We start from the raw sequence: 18,704 nt of genomic DNA on the forward strand, positions 1-18,704 counted from the left end.
ATCAGCATATTAGAATGATTTCTGAAGGATCATGTGACTGAAGACTGGAGTAATGATGCTGAAAATTCAGCTTTGCCATCACAGGAATAAATTACATTTTAAAATATATTAAATAGAAAACAGTTATTTTAAATTGTAATAATATTTCATGATATTATTATTTTTACTGCATTTTTGATCAAATAAATACAGGCTTGGTGAGCAAATTCATAAGAGACGATTCATTTCAAAAACATAAAAAAAATCTTACCGACCCCAAACCTTTGAACGGTAGTGCATCTCTTTATTCTTTGGAGGTAAAACCAGGAGAAATTCCATTTTGTAAGAGGAGCAGGAATGATTTATGAATGACTTCCAGGTCTCTGGCTGGACGCAGGCTTTGTGAGGGGCCTTCTGAGGGCCCACTGGTCCCCTGCCTCTGACTCGCTGCTGGAGCTCTCGCTGCTGCTGCTGCTGCTCGGACTGTCACTGCCGCTGAACTCATAGCAGTCTTTCTCCTGTCCGCTTTCTTTCTCCTTCCGTCTGTTTCGCCTCTCCTTCCTCTTTATTTCCACTCTTCCAGGGGTTGCGGTTCCACTCGACATGGGCATCGCTGACGTCTGCCTGTCCTGCCAGGTGCTGGATACCTGGGGAAAACTGAGGGCTGGATCTGGTGAGGGAAGGTCTGGAGGCTTCATGGAGTCTTCCTTTGGCTGAGTCTTATGCAGTTTATCTAACTTTGAACTCTTAGACTTGGACCGAACAACAAACCAGTCCTGTGTAAAATAATAACAGTGAAATATTGGTTATAAAATGTATTAAGGAGCATAAAATTAAAGGTTATGTGTTACCCAGTGTTATTTTAGTATTTTTCTTATACTATTACAGTTTTTATTGCCTTTTATTTTCAAATTTATTAACAATTTACCTGAGAATGAATGGAATTGATGTGGTACTTGACTCCGCTTTCAGAGTTGAATTCTTTCTTACATATCAAGCATTTATACTTCCCAGTCTCAAATTCACCCTGCAGAGAAAAAAATTTAATAAATTAATATCTTCATAAATGAATCCAATTATGAACAAGAAAAATAATCAAACAAGAAAACTAATTATAAGAAAAACATTGATTCATGTAATAAATAAAAAGGCAATAGTTATTTAGTTTCAATTAAACTGCAGATAGATTTATTTTCTGGTTAAAAAAATACATTCAAAAGTTTGGGTTTGGTAAGACTTCATTTCATTCAGAAAGGATTAATTAAATTGATCAAAAGTGACAGTAAAGACATTAATAATGTTATGAAAGATTTCTGTTTCAAATAAATGCTCTTTCTTTTGAAATGTATATATTCAATCCAGAAAAAAAGTATCATGGATACTTATATAAGTATCCATGTAATGATAATTATGTAATTATACTTACAATTATTCTTGTTTGATACTTTGATAATAATAAGAAATGTTTATTGAACAGCAAAACAGCATATTTGTATGATTTCTGAAGGATCATGTGACACTGTAGACTTGAATAATGATGCTGAAAATTCAGCTTTTATATCACAGGAATAAATTGCATTTTAAAATATATTAAAATAATAAACACAAATAGTTATTTTAAGTTGTAATAATATTTCAGAATATAATTTTTTACCGTGTTTTTTTACCAAATAAATACAGGCTTGGTGAGCCTTTAAAAAAACACTTATCAACACCATATTTTTAAACGGCAGTGTATAAGAATCTATTCCATTTAATATACCAAATATCCTGTAATGTAAGCATTATGTACATGTCTTAAAACAAAAGGGAAGTCATTCCTTACCAAGGTACATAACCCAAGATGAGCCTTTAGACCAGATACGCTGGTATAGAAGCAGCCACATCCCTAAAATGACAACACAGATCACATTTGGTACGGCAAAATCAATCATTCACTAACAATCTTTCCTTTTGCATAATGCTACATTCATGCCACCAATGCAAAACTTTAATGAATGCACCTTTAAGTTTAACATAATGGTGAAAACGTCTGGAACAATAACAGTTTATGCATGATGTTCACACCTTGTTGGGACACTGCACTTTTTTATGCAGTTTGACTTCATTCTTCCACTTCCGAAGAGTCTCCTGGCTGAAGGCCGGCAACCCTGGACGAGAATACTTCAGCTACATGAACACAAAAATACCATAAATGCCTATAAAAATGCCAATTCGTCATTCACAGTCATGTCAGAGGACATATGTGTTTAGCAGCACCTTCCTGTCGTCTGGTACCAGGTCACGCTGGACTTTCCTTTTGGGCCATTCCTTCAGCAGCTCCTCACTGGCGATCTCCCTCAGGTGGAACACGGCCACCTGCGCCGACAAGCGTTTGGCCCGTCCGCTCGGTGTACGCTCTGGGACGGGCTCTTTCTGTGTCTTTACCTCCTCTACTTCAATTTCTTGGACCGTCTGCAACAGATAATGGTGTCTTATTTGCAGAAACTTCAACAGCCTGAATGGGAATCAATCATGTCAGCACAGGTAAATGTTTATTTATTCAAGTGAATATTGGGTAGGAAGACTCACCGGACCGTGCTCGTTCTTGAGGTGGTACTCCAGACCCGCTCTAGAACGATACGCTTTTCCACAGTGCTTACAGTTCATTAAGAGTTTCTCCAGTTCTGACGCCTCTTTGCCACATTTCTTCATATGATACACATAGCCCATTATACTAGTAAAACTTCCTGTGCAACCCTAAAAAAAACATTCAGTTAAGAACAGTACAACAGCAGTAATTCTAAACATGCTATATAGTCATTATTTAAAGTTGTATTATTATTATTATTATTATTATCATTTATTTCTCATATTATCTTCCTTTTTATATTTTCCACTTTTTGTTTTTGTAATAATTTTCTTGTTATAATCAAAAACACACTATTATAACAAATTGAAAGAACTCTTTTCTATTTAATATATTTTGAAATGTATTATTTCCTGTGATTGCAAAGCTGAATTTTCAGCATCATTACTCCAGTCTTCAGTGTCACATGATGCTTCAGAAATCATTCTAATATGCTAATTTGGTGCTCAAGAAACATTTCTTATTATTATCAATGTTGAAAACAGTTTTGCTGCTCAAAAGTTTTGTGGTAACCATGATTTGTTTTTATGATTATGTTTAAAAAAAAAAGATTTTTAAACAATTTCATGATTTATTTACCATTATTAATTATTTGATGAAGAGAAAGTTTAAAAGAACAGATTTATTTTTAAAATAGAAATCTTTTGTAACATCATAAATGGCTTTACAGTCACTTTTGATTAATTGAATGTGTCCTTGTTAAATATAATTATTTAATCATTTATTTAAAAAAAAATCTTACTGACTCCACTTTTAAACTGCAGTGTACTTTATTTTCATTTTCTTGTTTATTACTAATACCTTTCTATTTTTAATATGCTGACCTGTGATGGACTTTAAATGGTAATAATAATAATAATAATAATAATGTTTAATTTATAAAACGTCTTTCCCAAGCTCAAGGTCGCTGTACAGGTATAGTATTTTGTATACTATAAAAATCTATCGGATAATTAAATCTCCACAAATGTTACATGCAGCACTGTATCATTATCAAATTATTTAATACTGGAACTAAATAATTAATTATGTTTTTGAAAAGACATTTTAATTGTAAAATATGACCACACCTCTTTTGAACATTTTAATTTGCCCATCCTCTTTAGTACTTTCCGTAGTTTCTCCTTCACTGCTTGGTCAACTAGGTCATTCCCAGTATCTGGAATGGGCTGAAAAACCAACAAGAAAATAATCTTTAAATCAACACTATCACCCTTTTCATTGTCAATGTTACTAAATATATAAAAACTAACCAAGTTGTTGTGGTCCGCCATGAGGTGGTACTTCATTCCAGTTGAAGTTTTCAGTTGTTTCTCACAGTGTGGACATGTAAAAGGATTCTACAAAATCAGGTTCAGAGCTCAAACAGGTGCTAAAACAATGATATTTTTATAAACATTGTAACAATATATGCACGTACCAGTTTGCATGTTTCCAGGTGCTTCTTTAACCCATCCACTGTTTTTCTTCCAACGCTTTTGCATTTTGGGCAGGTCACTCGACCCTTTGCCAAAATCTGCAGCTGCCATTTCTCCTCCTGACTTCCTGTGAAGAAAGGCACCAATATTCAATATTCGTGTTTGTGTCGTTTTCATTTAGCCTGAACAACCACCTCCTTTACCTGGTGGATAAACAGGTGACTCTTTCTTGGTGCACTGAGATGATTTCTGCTCCTGCGTGCTGTCAGTTATCTGATTCTTGTGAGTGAACTGAGCAACAGGAACTATAACAGGTACTGTTAAAGAAAAAAGATACAGTCTTCACTTTTTACATTTCATCATGTGGATTATTGAGGAAAAACATGAACTTCATACCTGTTTGCTTTACTTCCTCAATGTGCTTTTTTAAGGAGGGCTGGTGAGCTTCTTCCATCTTCTGCTTCTTCGATTTAAAATCTGTGGAATAAATACTACTTGTACTCTTGGACATTATTTAGACCGTCATATATCCATTTATTCTACTTAAAGGTTTAGTTCCCCCAATTAACTTCTCACCCTCATGTCGTTCCAAACCCGTAAGACTTTAGTTCATCTTCGAACACAAATGAAGATCTTTTTGATGAAATCTGAGAGCCTTCTGTCCCTCTATTCACAGCTACACAACACCCACTTTGACACTTCAAAAAGTTAGAGATCATACAACTAATCCATATGAATTGTGCGGTTAAGCCCACATTTTCTGAAGAGACTCGATCACTTTATATGATGAACATATTTAATTTAGGCTTTTATTCACAGTACAGAACTGGCTCAGATTTCATTAAAAATATCTTCATTTGTGTTCCGAAGATGAATGAAAGTCTTACAGGTTTGGAATGACATGAAAGTGAGTTAATGATGATAATTTTTTTGTGAATAACCCTTTAAATATCTGAAAGTCTGTACTAACCTGTTTCTATTAAAGTATCTGAACTGGATCCATCAATTTCCCCCATCATTCTGCTGGTGTGGTCAGTGTGCATATGTTGGCTTTCCAAACCATTGATCAGACTGGATGCGATAACTGAACTGGACGATGACCCATGGCTTGAATCCTCTGTAGGTCTCATAATCACAGGCTGGAGATCATGATACCTTAGGACATGAAGTTTTGACACCATTATTAAACCATTATGTAGATTATGCTTGAAATTTACTACTGCAAAGCAGGAAATTTACTTCTAATGTCATGCATGAACACAAGTGAACACACGAAACTCACTTTTTTCTGGAGTAAGTTCTCTTTATTTTCTGAGAGCTTGTCCCTTCATTCTGAAATGCAATAATACAATTAGTTCTGATGGTCTCATGTTTCATTTGAATAATTACCTAATGTCATGACTGTTATAAACATGCTATGAATGTTTGTGATTATGATTTTCTTTTTTCAAGGTGAGGATGCTTGGTCTTACTTTGGATGGTTTCATTCCACTACCTTCAGCCTCTTTTCCCAGATCCTTTATGACATCTGTTGAAGGCACAATCAACTGTGTTGAATCGATTCAGTGTCGCGTAAGCTACTCTAAAAACGTAATTAATTAGTAGCAACAAATTACATCTTTAACAGTGAAATTAGATTACTGTACTTTTTACTCTCTCTAAAAAGTATTGCATTACTCTTTACTTTCTAAATCCCATATCTACCTCGACCAGTTGAACAATACTTTTAATTCTTTCAAATAAATAATATAAAATTGTTACAATTATTTTTGAACTGAAGGTTACATTACAAACATACATTTTAACATTAGACGTTGCATTTTGATGTTAGATCCACTATTATTTGATAGAGAATTGTTCTATAGTCTATATAGTATTTAATGCAATTACATCAGAAGTAACTGTCATTAAATTACAGAGAAATTTATAGCAATCCCTTATTTTACTTTTTCAATTACTTATAGATGAATTACACCCAACACTGACTGAATCGATTTATAATAAATTAAGAACAAATAAACTTTCGAAATGATGTAACTGTAATTGATTGTCTTTACAGATAAAAAAATTATAGATCACCAGCCCTATAATGTAAATGTATTTATTTCCTGTAGCTCAGACCTCAGAGCATGGTGGTGCTGCTAGCAACGCCAAGGTCATGGGTTCGATTCCCAGGGAACGCAAGAACTGATTAAAATTTGTACTTTAAATGCAATGTAAGTCACTTTGAATAAAAGTGCCTGCCAAATGCATATATATATATATATATATATATATATATATATGTATATTTATCTAATCAGAATAGACTTCACAATCACGGAATTATGATCTGGGAATGCCATCACTTCAGAATAAGGGTTTACAAAGTTTAGTGTTTAATAAATCTCAGACCAATGAAGAATTACCTGATTTTTGGGGGTTTAGTTTTGATCTTGGCATTTTCCTCTTGCTGGGTACACATATGGCAGACATGTTACCCTGGGTCTGATCCATCCTATTACACACAAACCATGGGTAGATACAAAGAGGCATGGATAGGGATCTACTACTAACTCTCTATATTACATTTTTACTATCATCCTCAAAAACAAATAAGTAACAGTCACATATAGGTAAGCTCCTATGTGGAATTTCATAATTTCATTAATTCAATGTCCCCCAAACAGGCAAGCAGAGACTGGTTGTACTAAGTATCTGAGAATAAAACACATTTTCATGCATGGACTAACCCTGTATTTGCACAAAGAAGCTGAAAGCTCCCTATGCACCTTTATTGCAGAGCATAACTGTAGTCTTCAAGATCACTGCCACCATCACATTCACTGCCCACCAATATTTCCAGCCAAAAAAGGACGCATGACGGCACTACGTCAAATAAGCCCTACACGGATGCACCCGACCGTCAAACAATTCATATGACATCGAAATACAATAAACTTTCAATTTGAAGGGGCATATCCAACACTCAATGTTCACAAAACAACCAAGAGTAGCTATAGCATACCGACAACGTCCTCTCGGCGAGATCACTTCATGCACGACACGCCTCCTTTTCTCACCAGCCAATGAGAACGCGCCATCCCACCCACACACCAAAAGGGGCGGATCTTCCTTCAGAACAACCTAGGCTATCTCTGAGACTACAGGTCCCAGATCAGATTTTGACACGCCTGTGTTGTTAAACTTTGCTACGGTTACTACGCCTTCACTGAACCGGAGTCAGTCTGCATACTTAATTTATGCAATTTAGTCTTATCAACATCAACTTTCGGTTTCAGTACAGCAGAAATGAGCAGCTCAGGGTCTTCTTGGTTTTCGTGGGTCTCAAACCCACGGGGGTCCACCAAAGAAAAGGTAGGTTACAATAAACAAACATTTAAAATCTGTCATGGACTAACTAATAATCCAAAATACGCTATTGTTGCTCCAAAGGTGCTAGCAAAGAAGTGTAAATAAAAGTGTGCTTGTTTCAGGGTTAATAACTATAATCTTTATTGTCGTATGTTTAAGAATGGCAGAGCTCTCCGAGAACAAATCAAGAAAATATCTGGGTCTACTGTCCTAGATGGTATGTGTCTCACCTGATAATAATGTTTCTAATGACATTTATTTGATCACACCCCCATGACAAATGTAAAAATGTATGTATTAAACCAAAGCTCCTGCAGTGTGACATGCTACATTATTTCCACCTGTTTCTAGATGCAAACATTGATGATGTTCAAGTTCTTACTTTGACAAGAGAGGATCTGAATGAGCTTTTTCCAGGTATCAGGAACTTTCAGCTCCGAAGGACCATTATGGTGCTCATCACAGACACAGTGAAGGTAATGGCTGCGGTCAAGAAGCTGGTGGAATTTAACTTAAGTGGCCCCCAAAAATATTCACACACTCCTAAAAGTGTAGGAATGTTATGGTATTAGATAACACTAATTCAAGCTTAAAGACATATGCAAACAAAATGATGCTAGACCTTTCCTCAGAACAAACTTTTTTGAAACGACTTCTAACCAACCAGTACCAAAGCCTATTTTGGATGAATGTTTGAGGCCACTTGCTCTAAACTGAAGTTCACACAGGTGCAGTTCATTACATTAAATAGGAACATGTTCCACCATTGTTTGACAACCAGAAGGCATCCAAATTAATATACTTAAAGGGATAGTCCACCCCAAAATGAAAATTGTCATCATTTACTTACTATCATGTTATCCCAAACCTGTACAAGTTTCTTTCTTCTGTTGAACACAAAGAAGATATTTTGAAGAATGTTGATAACCAGACAGTTGACAGTGGCCATTGACTTCCATAGTATCTTTTTTCTCTAATATGGAAGTCAGTGGCTACTGTCCACTGTCTGGTTACCAGCAAGTATATGTGATTATTGATTATTATTATTTTTTTGATTCCTAAAAGGATTCATTTCGATCTGGCCCAGAAACATTTGCCGGAGCACTGAAGCATTTAATGGACAAAACCAACAGCAGTGAGTAACTTATAACCCCCACAATTTTTTAAGTTGTAGCAGAGAATCAAGGGACTTTTTTTTAGTAAAAGGGATGTTTAATAGTGGTCTTCCAACTTTGTCCCAGATGATGCTGCTGTTCAGGATGTTTTGAAGGAGTCTCTTCGAGCTTTTAGAGAAATGGAGGAGCAGCTCAAAGCAACACAGGCATCTCTGAAACCATACATTGAGGTCTTGAACAGTCTCACTGAGGCATCAGCTAGAAAAGAGCACTGGGATACACAAGGAACTTCAAGCAGTAGAAAATTTCCAAGCTCATCCCAAACAGATTTAAAATCTCCAACCATAAAGACTCCTTTTCGTGAGTAACAGTTACAATTCAGAACCTTTTATATTTCAGTTAATAATTCAATATATTGTACATCATGACATTTACATTTAGTTTTACATACAGTGGGTACGGAAAGTATTCAGACCCCCTTAAATTTTCCACTCTTTGTTATATTGCAGCCATTTGCTAAAATCATTTAAGTTCATTTTTTTTCCTAATTGTACACACAGCACCCCATATTGACAGATAAAACACAGAATTGTTGACATTTTTGCACATTTATTTAAAAAGAAAAACTGAAATATCACATGGTCCTAAGTTTTCAGACCCTTTGGCTCAGTATTTAGTAGAAGCACCCTTTTGATCTAATACAGCCATGAGTCTTTTTGAGAAAGTTTTTCACACCTGGATTTGGGTATCCTCTGCCATTCCTCCTTGCAGATCCTCTCCAGTTCTGTCAGGTTGGATGGTAAACGTTGGTGGACAGCCATTTTCAGGTCTCTCCAGAGATGCTCAATTGGGTTTATATCAGGGCTCTGGCTGGGCCATTCAAGAACAGTCACGGAGTTGTTGTAAAGCCACTCCTTCGTTATTTTAGCTGTGTGCTTAGGGTCATTGTCTTGTTGGAAGGTGAACCTTCGGCCCAGTCTGAGGTCCAGAGCACTCTGGAGAAGGTTTTCGTCCAGGATATCCCTGTACTTGGCCGCATTCATCTTTCCCTCGATTGCAACCAGTCGTCCTATCCCTGCAGTTGAAAAACACCCCCACAGCATGATGCTGCCACCACCATGCTTCACTGTTGAGACTGTATTGGACAGGTGATGAGCAGTGTCTGGTTTTCTCCACACATACCGCTTAGAATTAAGGCCAAAAAGTTCTATCTTGGTCTCATCAGACCAGAGAATCTTATTTATCACCATCTTGGAGTCCTTCAGGTGTGCTTTCATGAGTCTTACACTGAGGAGAGGCTTCCGTCGGGCCACTCTGCCATAAAGCCCCGACTGGTGGATGGCTGCAGTGATGGTTGACTTACTACAACTTTCTCCCATCTCCCGACTGCATCTCTGGAGCTCAGCCACAGTGATCTTTGGGTTCTTCTTTACCTCTCACCAAGGCTCTTCTCCCCTGATAGCTCAGTTTGGCCGGACGGCCAGCTCTAGGAAGGGTTCTGGTCGTCCCAAACGTCTTCCATTTAAGGATTATGGAAGCCACTGTCAAGTCAAGTCAAGTATATTTATATAGCGCTTTTCACAATACAGATTGTATCAAAGCAGCTTCACAGTATTAAATTAAAATAATACAACAAGGTTTGTTTCTAGTGGAATTTATTGATATAAAATCAAATTATATATCCCCACTGTGCTCTTAGGAACCTTAAGTGCAGCAGAATTTTTTTTTGTAACCTTGGCCAGATCTGTGCCTTGCCACAATTCTGCACCTGAGTTATATATGTAGTGTCACAGCAAAGGGTCTGAATACTTAGGACCATGTGATATTTCAGTTTTTCTTTTTTAATAAATGTGCAAAAATGTCAACAGTTCTGTGTGTTTCTGTCAATGTGGGGTGCTGTGTGTACAATAATGAGAAAAAAAAAAGAACTTAAATGATTTTAGCAAATGGCTGCAATATAACAAAGAGTGAAAAACGTAAGGGGGTCTGAATACTTTTCGTACCCACTGTATATCAAAATACTAAAATAAAATCTAGGTTAAAATGACCTTCTGGGTCCCACTTTTCATTCCCACCCTATTATATTTCTTTCTATTTTGCAGAGCTTCAAGTCAAAGTGCATCCACTTCTCTGTGGCCAAACCTTGGGAGTTGACAGGGAAATTGTTGCACTGCTCAAGGGAGTTACTGTGAGTGAAATATCGGACTGTCAGTTGATACTGGTCTTCTGTCCCGTAGCATCACGAGCTGGAACTGACATTGAAGATGCATTGAGGAAAATTCCAGGTAATTATTCATTACGTTTTTGAGAGGAATGTAGCCAATTTACGACAAGTTTAATGTCAGTATATACAGAAACATGTATAATGTACAATACAGTCGTCCTAGAAAGCACTGTTTTAATTGATGGTTAGGGAACTAGTCTGTTCCACGCTAATATCATTCTGTTAAGTCGTTCTCATTTTGTTTACCTTCACAGCTGATAAACCAGCAGTCCTGGTGATAATGTACCATACCTTCAACCCTAACCATGTGTGTCCCAGCTGTAATATAGCATCTACTCAAGTGAACATTGTGGAACATGTTAACATGCTCTTCCATGACTCACAACGTGGTCTTCTGAAATGTTCAGCAAATGAACTTGCATTGGTCAAACTTCAGTCTGTCTTAAACCAGTACATGTAAAAGGTGCCGCCTCGAAAAAACTCTTAAAATGATGATTCAATGCCTGTCTGTTATGTGGTCATATGAATGGACAAAAACAACAAGTCTGCTAATAAACATTTAGGACTGGTTTGTTGATTCAATTTTTTTTTATATATTCAGACAATTTCAACACAATTTTAGTAAGAACGCCAATAGCAGGAAGATTAGAAAAAAGCCTTTTCCACCAATGCTGTGATATCATACCAAAATGCTTTCTTCTAGTTCTCACCTTCTAATAGGCACATTTAAATTCATGTACATCTCACACATCAGATAAGTGATACCTCATGCCATCATGATTAATAACCTGGCTTTTTAAAATGCATTATGAGAAGTTGCGTGTTTTTACAGGCTAAAACAAGCAAGCTTGTATCCAACCTACATAGATAACACATACGTAACTGTAGCAGGTGCATCAAAACCTGCGCTGATTTCGGATCTTTTCCTCCACGAACTTCTCTTTATCATACTTTGGCCTATATTGTGCGCATCATTCACAAATCACAAACCGAAAAAAAGAGAAAAATAACCACTGTAATGCTTTCTCAAACAATATATGCATCTGAGTTAACATACTGATTTAGGGAGACGGTCCTCACAAAAGTAGTCCAGCAACCCGGAAAAAACTGTTGGCATGATTATGAAATGTTCTACAGCCAATCGCCATACTTGATGAGTAACCAGCTTTCCAGGTTATTGGAATTTCCGTAGGCACATAGATACATCCGTCTTTGCACCACACGACCATGGATAATCATGGATATCATTTCCCATAACACACTCAGAGGGAAAAACAAAAGCCAAAAACAAACATGTATGATGGTATGGTTGGGTCAGTAGAGACAAAAGTGCCATTCGTTTACATTCGAGTGATTGGCCAGAGCAATGTGCTTTTTCAAGTGTCTTTTGTTTGAAAAGCCCTGTCACTGGCTTGGTCCTTTCTTCTTATTGCTCCAGTAATTGTTGTAGGCCTTGTTGAACATGTCCTTGCAGCTGAGCTTAGCATTCAGGCGGGAGCAGATGAGGAAGGAGCCGCCCATTTTGCGATGCAGGGAGTAGGTTTCTTCTGGTGGAGGGATGAGCCGCTGTTTCAGCATGACAGGGATGAGGTTGTGGATGCGCTCCGTGGTGCTCTGCGCACCGAAGTCGAAGGGCTCCACAGAGGCAAAAGCCTCGCCCAGGATCATCACCGCATCCACGTGGGCGTTCACCATGGCCTGGATGAGGAGAAGAGGTTGAGTAAACGCATGACTGTCGTATGTAGCAGCCCCGAACACAAAATATCAGGGTGGTATTTTCCTACCTTAGTCTCATAACCAGTCAAGAACTTCATTTCTATGGACTGCTTCAGCACTCCTTCTCTATCACCCTCTGACGCAGCCTTGATGATCTGTTTTAAAGAACAAGATACAGCAAGTTTAAGAAAGGAAATATTCATCATACATTCGTTTACTTTACCTTTTAAACTGTACGTTTACCTCGATATAAAGATCAGTGAAACTCTCATCAAACCCCCTCGTTGCACCAAAGTCCAGCAAAGCAACCTGTGGATTGAAGAAAAGTCAAAACAACTGATACTTTTGATTTACTGTACAGAATGTTCAATTGAAATAATAAATCGTATGCTAATAATCTAATTATTAATATATATTAATAAGAATGCATTAAAAGTGACAGTAAAGCCTTACAAATTCATCATTTTATTTATTTATTTAAAATAAATGATGTTCTTTTGAACTTTCTATACATCAGAGTCCTGAAAAAAATGCATCACTGTTTCCACAAAAATAATAAGAAACTCTTTTCACCACTGATAATAATTAATGTTTCTTAAGAACCAAATCAGCATATTAGAATGATTTCTGAAGGATCATGTGACACTGAATATATATCAAGAATCAATGATCAATGAATGATCATGACACTCTTACTTACCCTGTGAGTTTGTGGATCATAAAAGAAATTGGACCAGTTGGGATCCGTCTGCATGTATCTGAACTCAAAGAGCTCCCTCAGACACAGGGTCAGGATATTCTCGCAGATCTGAGCATCAATAAAAAGTGTGGTTACGACACATTCACTGGACTGCTATAAATTCACAGTATTTATGCTTTAAAGCATATGTAGCACTTAATATAAAGTAATAGATCAGTTCTAACTCAAAACAAAAAACGGCTTTTGAACCCACTGTTTACAAACTACATGACTGATGCAGGCTTAAATCATACTTAAATTGTCTGTTTAAAAAATTCAATCAGATTTATTGTCTTCATTTATTTCAGTCAGTGTACAGCATTTGGTCAACACATTTTATTTATTTTAAACTTCATTCGTTAACCTTTTTGGTATGGACACGGCCTTATTTCAACTTTGCCCTACTAATGCAAAATAAATCCTTCCACCAGCAGGTGGTGATCATGCTCCAGGAAGCCCTCTGGCTTCCATACTGGGCAGTTTGAGACCACGTGACTCACACTTCAAAGCATATAATGTGGCCTGATACCACAACAAATTTGAATGTGCCTTTACTTATATAACTTGCTAAACAGTATGATATATGCAAGTTACTGAAATTAAAGTACTAGAAAGTAAACTGGAAATATGTTTTCCAGCCCAATAGGGTAGCAGCCAATTCATAATCCAATATTGTTAGTAATATTTATAATATTTTTTATATTATAAAATAACGCTTACTGGACTGAAGCAACTTAGGTTTACTGGATTATCCATACAAACGTTTTAGGAAAAATCATTTTCAAATGTATCCAATATGATACATCAGGCATTTATTTGTTTTGCCCCCACAATAAAAACTACAGAGCTTTGATCATAAAATTAACCATTTAAATATCATCTTACTAAGACACATTATCGGGAGCTATAGTGACAACTGATATATATATATGCATGTAGTCTGGTATACTGTTATAAAGATCTCATTGATTTACATTACAAGCTATCAGAGTTTCATCTTACATTCTAGCCATATACATATCAGCAAATGCACTTAATTGTGTATTTTGCTCAGTTTAGGCCTATGATTAAACCTTGGGTGTTTTTCCTCCTCGAGTTTGAGCTCCATATTCTCCTATATCATACTATATGAGCCATAAAAGCCTGATGTATCAATTATGATACTCAACACACAAAAAAAACACATATGAAAACCGTTTTTTTTTAAACATATTTAAAAATGAATATTATGTCTCATGGTTCAATAAACTTCCTTTTTTTTAAAACTTGATTTTCTGGCTATTAGTTCATACTTCAGTCTTTACAGGGTTACTGGTTTAACAGCACCAGTGAATACCTCATTTTTCAGCTCTTGTGACAGTGCGTCAGCCTGATCCAAGGGGAACCCAGGCACCAGTTCGGTGGTGAGAACGTGCTGGCCGCTGAATTCGTCGATTACCTCTGGCACGTAGAAGAAGGGGTGATCTTTCAGTAGTTCCCTGCCAAAAACCACAAAGCTTCTGAGTCACTGAGCACAAGCAAGCAATCCCGTAAAAGCATGCCATCCCGCACGTGCACCACAGACAGGACGTGCTGATGAACACACGCACACGTCTGAGGGATGTGGGGAAAGCCGTGATGCTATTCTCTGGGTGTGACGAATTCCCGGATGGAGCCTAAAATTTGGTATGACAGCTTGAAATTACAGCTTGCTAAGCAATGAGGGGTACGTCAGCTTTGAATTCGAGTTTATAGCAGCACTAGGTTATAGTCAAGCTAGCAATTTGAAAACGTATCTAGCTACACTAAAAGGTGATGTTAGATGTAGCTTTACTAACTATCCACCTTATTTTTCAGGTAAGAGTTGGCGCAGACATTTGTAATTTTAATGTGTCTGGCTTCCGGTGTCATTCGCTTCCAGTTATTTTTATTTTGAACAAAACAGCTTGTTATGCTGCTTGATGCAAAATGGTATTTTTTTACCATATTATTTAATGCATTGTCTTAATGATAACATGCTGGTTTGTAGCGCAAATTTTCGAATTTTAATTTTTTTTTTAAATTTTAAAATTTTACTGCACTTTGCTATATTCTTCTCGTTATTTCCCTATAGTGGTTAATAAAAAAGTTTCACACATTCACAGAAAACACCTTACTTCAGTGTTGAAAAATAAGGTAGATACTGAGGCTATTTAACAAGGCAATATACAAGTATCAGATTTAGCTTGCAAATAAACTGTTGTGTAAAATTTGACAACAGATTCTTTGAAAACATGCATCTGAATCAAAAGGCAGTAAATGAATACATGCATAAAAAATGCTGCCACATTGACACTTATTCACTTCAAAAAATTATTTTCTTCCTAATTGTTTTCCAGAACATTTCTTAAATAGATAGTATATTTACTTGAGATGCAAAAATGACATATAAAGTTTTCTTATCCTAAAAAATAAATTTAAATTCAAAGGGGAGAAAAGTTTATTTTTCTTACTCTATTGGCATATTTTTTTTTTGTATTAAGCATAAACCACAAAACAAATTGATGCCATTCTGCATGTCTAGTAAATGTATCTTGAAATTTGCACTAGAAACAATACAAAAATATTAAATAAGAAAGTGAAATTTGCTGTGTAAACACTACTGAGTGATGACTCAACTGAATCAGTGTATCGAACTGGTTCAACTAACTCCAGTTATTTTTACAGTATATATATTACTCTAATACATTCATGTTTTCTGTAAAGCTACATTGTAAACACTGTTTTGATAAAGCTTTACTTACCTAAAAACATACTGACCACAAGCTTAGCTCTTTTCTAATGCAAAACTAAGGAGGATGGTTTAGTTGGGTAGATTTAAACGCAATTCAAAAGAAATTATTCAAATATAAGATAAATATATATTCTGTAAAATTAGCAACAGTGACAACAGAGGTGAAAAGGTCAATTGTCGAAATGAACCAATTCAATAAAATCAATCAGACTACCTGACAAAGAGAAGATATTCTAGAAGAACGTGTTATTTCCTCAGCTCTTCTGGATGTAAGGCTGTGTGTGCAATGTTTGTTTACGCTACGTCAATACTTCAAGGAAGCAAACGTGAACTTATTTTAAACTGAGCTAATCCACTGAACACTGATACTCTCATTGATTTGCTCAAAGCGAAAAGACACACATGCCATCCTGAAAGCGTACGTAACTATATATCTCCTGCGAAGTCAGGGTCCCCAGTAGAGGACAGGACGCAGGGTACGGGCTTGTTGTCAATAGTTATTATTTACATTTGTGCTATGTTTAAAATAGGTCAGTGTGCAAACTGTTCCTTAAATTTAAATCAAAATTAAACCCTAGCCTATAAGCTAGGCTGAAAATGACAAGTGGTTATTTTAAGCTGGGCGTTGAGGGCACAACGCTCCAGCGAAGCTGTTATATGAGGATACAGAAGCGCAAAATCATTCTGAGCAGTTGTTGAAGTGTTATTTCTGTGCGTAATCCTTTCTTTCAAAGGGTGTTATGGCACAGGATAGATTTAGCTCAAATATCAGTTACATAGAAGCCTGAAATGTCCCGTAAGAGCCAGCAGGCCGTCTGTCAGCCCTCGGACCGCCCGTGATTTTATAAAGGGGTAGATTGACGAATACAATGACGGGATGCTCTGAATTTGCAGTGAGAAAAACATATCCTGCTTGTTTTTATCTACTCACTTGAATTTACGAGCACACTGGGCTTCCCTTACGTAATCGCACTCCAGCGCCAGCTCACGTCGCATCACTTCTATCAAATGCTCCGGAAACAGACCTGCATGTTCAGAGACACAGTCAGAGATGAGTCAGCAGGTTAGTTTGTATTTAGAAAAGATTATGTGATTCACCAAGGTTGAACTTTCTAAAGGTTGAATTATCATTACGCCTGCTTCACCCATGGTACGGCAGCAGTTTCTTGATTATTACGCAGGAATGAGAGTATAGTTCCTAGCCATATCAGCCTAGAAAATCGCAACTTTTCATTTTCCGTCGGTCTTAGTACACAATGTAACTACAGAAGAGTCAAGTTTTAAATAGGAAAAATATCGAAACTCTTTGTTCATTTTTTTGAGAGAGATGCTAATGGTCTTGTCCAGTTCAATTCATTATGCTAAGCTATGCTAAAAGTGGGACCCCCAGACCCGGAGATCGGCTGAATGGATTCGAAAACGGTAAAACTCAACTGTTTAACTCTGGGGGAGTTGTAAAATGAGCTTATTTCCAAAAAAAGTGGAGTATCCCTTTAACCATGTTTCAAAGACAACACTAGTAATTATGAAATAATAAATAAAGATATACTTAAGTGGGTCCAAAAGCACTCTTACATTCAACTAATTGCATTTAATATAAATTTAAACGAATACATTTTCATTTAATTGCTATTAACATGCAATCAAGTGTCCGAAACAATTACATTCAGTTTGCACTTAAAGGTGCAGTACGTAATATTTACAGCTAGCGGTACTGCAGTCCAAAATTCAAAATATTGGAGAGAGTTGTTTTCCCCGTTCCCTCCTCCTCAGACTCCACGCTCACACGGGTTGCCAGATTGAGGACACGCAACAGAAGCGAACGGTCAAGTGCAATTGACAATGGAAGGTGACAAGCTTTACAATGTAAGTTGAAGAGTTGATTTATCTGCGTTTTAATATGGCTCTGGTCACAGAGGTTTTTATATAGACGTCAAGGCTTTTTAGGTTGGGTACAATCTGCAATCTCTGACCCAGTTTGTTGGCTTCCATGGCTGCAATGTGCTGTGTTTTCCGCCAACTGGCAACCCGGGGTGTCGAAATACTATTGGGTAAATTGGCAGTGGGCGGGATCACACTGTCCAAAAGTAGACATTCCGACACGGAACATACATTTCAAAGTAGAATAACTGGCCATTGTTTTTCCTTTATCTTCAAACATATTAAGGTATTTTAATGCTTCGGTACAGTCAAATAAAAAGTACATACAGCACCTTTAAGTATATTATTTCCATAATATGCACTTTTCTTAAAAGTATGCTAAAGAGTACTTCTTTTTCACAAGGGTTACCTTGACATGAAAGATATTTTGGGTCTCTGCTGTGTGTCATGTCTCTCTTCTGGCAAAAAGAAGGATCGGCAATGCTGTGGGGTGGTATTTATGAGCTCAAATTAAAGTTCAGACTATATTTGGAGGATTAGGCTTCTCTGACAGCTGAATATTTAACCAGCATTGATCATGCAGCAGTGGACGCTGTTGTAACGATGATGCAGCTCATGCGCGCCGCTACCGGGCTCTGATTGGTCAGTCATGCAGTCTGAGATCTATCAGCCCACTCAGACCCAACAGGCCTTGAGCTCTCAGTTCTCAGTTTGAAACATACTAAACAGATCTGAGTGCACTGACACCAAGGTCTTAGAAAAAAAGGGGTCAATTAAAGAGTTTCAAAATAAGTACAATTTCATCAGTTTATTATTTCAGCTTAAAATATTCCTAGTCAAAACTCACACTCACACACAAATTCATTCTTTTTAATCAGCAAGGATGCATTCAATTGA

General features: G+C 36.8%; 3 protein-coding genes across 6 annotated transcripts in view; 1 reads left to right on the top strand and 2 right to left on the bottom strand.

Annotated features, from left to right (window-relative positions):
* Positions 1 to 197: 197 nt before the first annotated feature.
* On the bottom strand, positions 198 to 7,080 carry znf512 (zinc finger protein 512). Of its 4 annotated transcripts, none has more exons than XM_084433210.1 (16): positions 7,034 to 7,080; positions 6,435 to 6,523; positions 5,499 to 5,554; positions 5,309 to 5,358; positions 4,997 to 5,181; positions 4,423 to 4,503; positions 4,230 to 4,343; positions 4,029 to 4,153; positions 3,862 to 3,948; positions 3,679 to 3,777; positions 2,551 to 2,718; positions 2,239 to 2,433; positions 2,047 to 2,148; positions 1,805 to 1,867; positions 908 to 1,006; positions 198 to 755 (listed from the first exon to the last, which is right to left on the bottom strand). In XM_084433210.1, the coding sequence occupies exons 2-16, from the start codon at positions 6,520 to 6,522 to the stop codon at positions 342 to 344; spliced, it is 1,926 nt and encodes a 641-aa protein (XP_084289336.1). In that variant the 5' UTR covers position 6,523; positions 7,034 to 7,080; the 3' UTR covers positions 198 to 341. The 4 variants fall into 4 exon arrangements, with proteins under 4 accessions (XP_084289336.1, XP_084289338.1, XP_084289337.1 ...); XM_084433212.1 differs by lacking the exon at positions 7,034 to 7,080 and adding an exon at positions 6,798 to 6,936; XM_084433211.1 differs by lacking the exon at positions 7,034 to 7,080 and adding an exon at positions 6,759 to 6,891.
* A 46-nt stretch (positions 7,081 to 7,126) lies between these two features.
* On the top strand, positions 7,127 to 11,288 carry LOC311305468 (uncharacterized protein). Its single transcript, XM_084433214.1, has 7 exons — positions 7,127 to 7,383; positions 7,540 to 7,597; positions 7,732 to 7,856; positions 8,446 to 8,515; positions 8,622 to 8,855; positions 10,598 to 10,780; positions 10,974 to 11,288. The coding sequence occupies exons 1-7, from the start codon at positions 7,318 to 7,320 to the stop codon at positions 11,177 to 11,179; spliced, it is 942 nt and encodes a 313-aa protein (XP_084289340.1). The 5' UTR covers positions 7,127 to 7,317; the 3' UTR covers positions 11,180 to 11,288.
* The window catches only part of coq8aa (coenzyme Q8A-a), a 31,107-nt gene continuing 23,687 nt past the window's right edge, over positions 11,285 to 18,704 (bottom strand). The window contains exons 10-15 of the mRNA XM_084433213.1: positions 16,858 to 16,951; positions 14,511 to 14,652; positions 13,136 to 13,243; positions 12,679 to 12,744; positions 12,504 to 12,590; positions 11,285 to 12,417 (exon numbers count right to left, since the gene is read on the bottom strand). Coding sequence (XP_084289339.1) covers positions 12,124 to 12,417; positions 12,504 to 12,590; positions 12,679 to 12,744; positions 13,136 to 13,243; positions 14,511 to 14,652; positions 16,858 to 16,951 — 791 coding nt within the window. The 3' untranslated portion in view covers positions 11,285 to 12,123. The remainder of the gene's footprint in view (positions 12,418 to 12,503; positions 12,591 to 12,678; positions 12,745 to 13,135; positions 13,244 to 14,510; positions 14,653 to 16,857; positions 16,952 to 18,704) is intronic.

The sequence above is a fragment of the Rutilus rutilus genome (assembly GCF_951802725.1).
Source record: "Rutilus rutilus genome assembly, chromosome: 15".
NCBI classification, from domain to species: Eukaryota; Metazoa; Chordata; class Actinopteri; order Cypriniformes; family Leuciscidae; genus Rutilus; species Rutilus rutilus.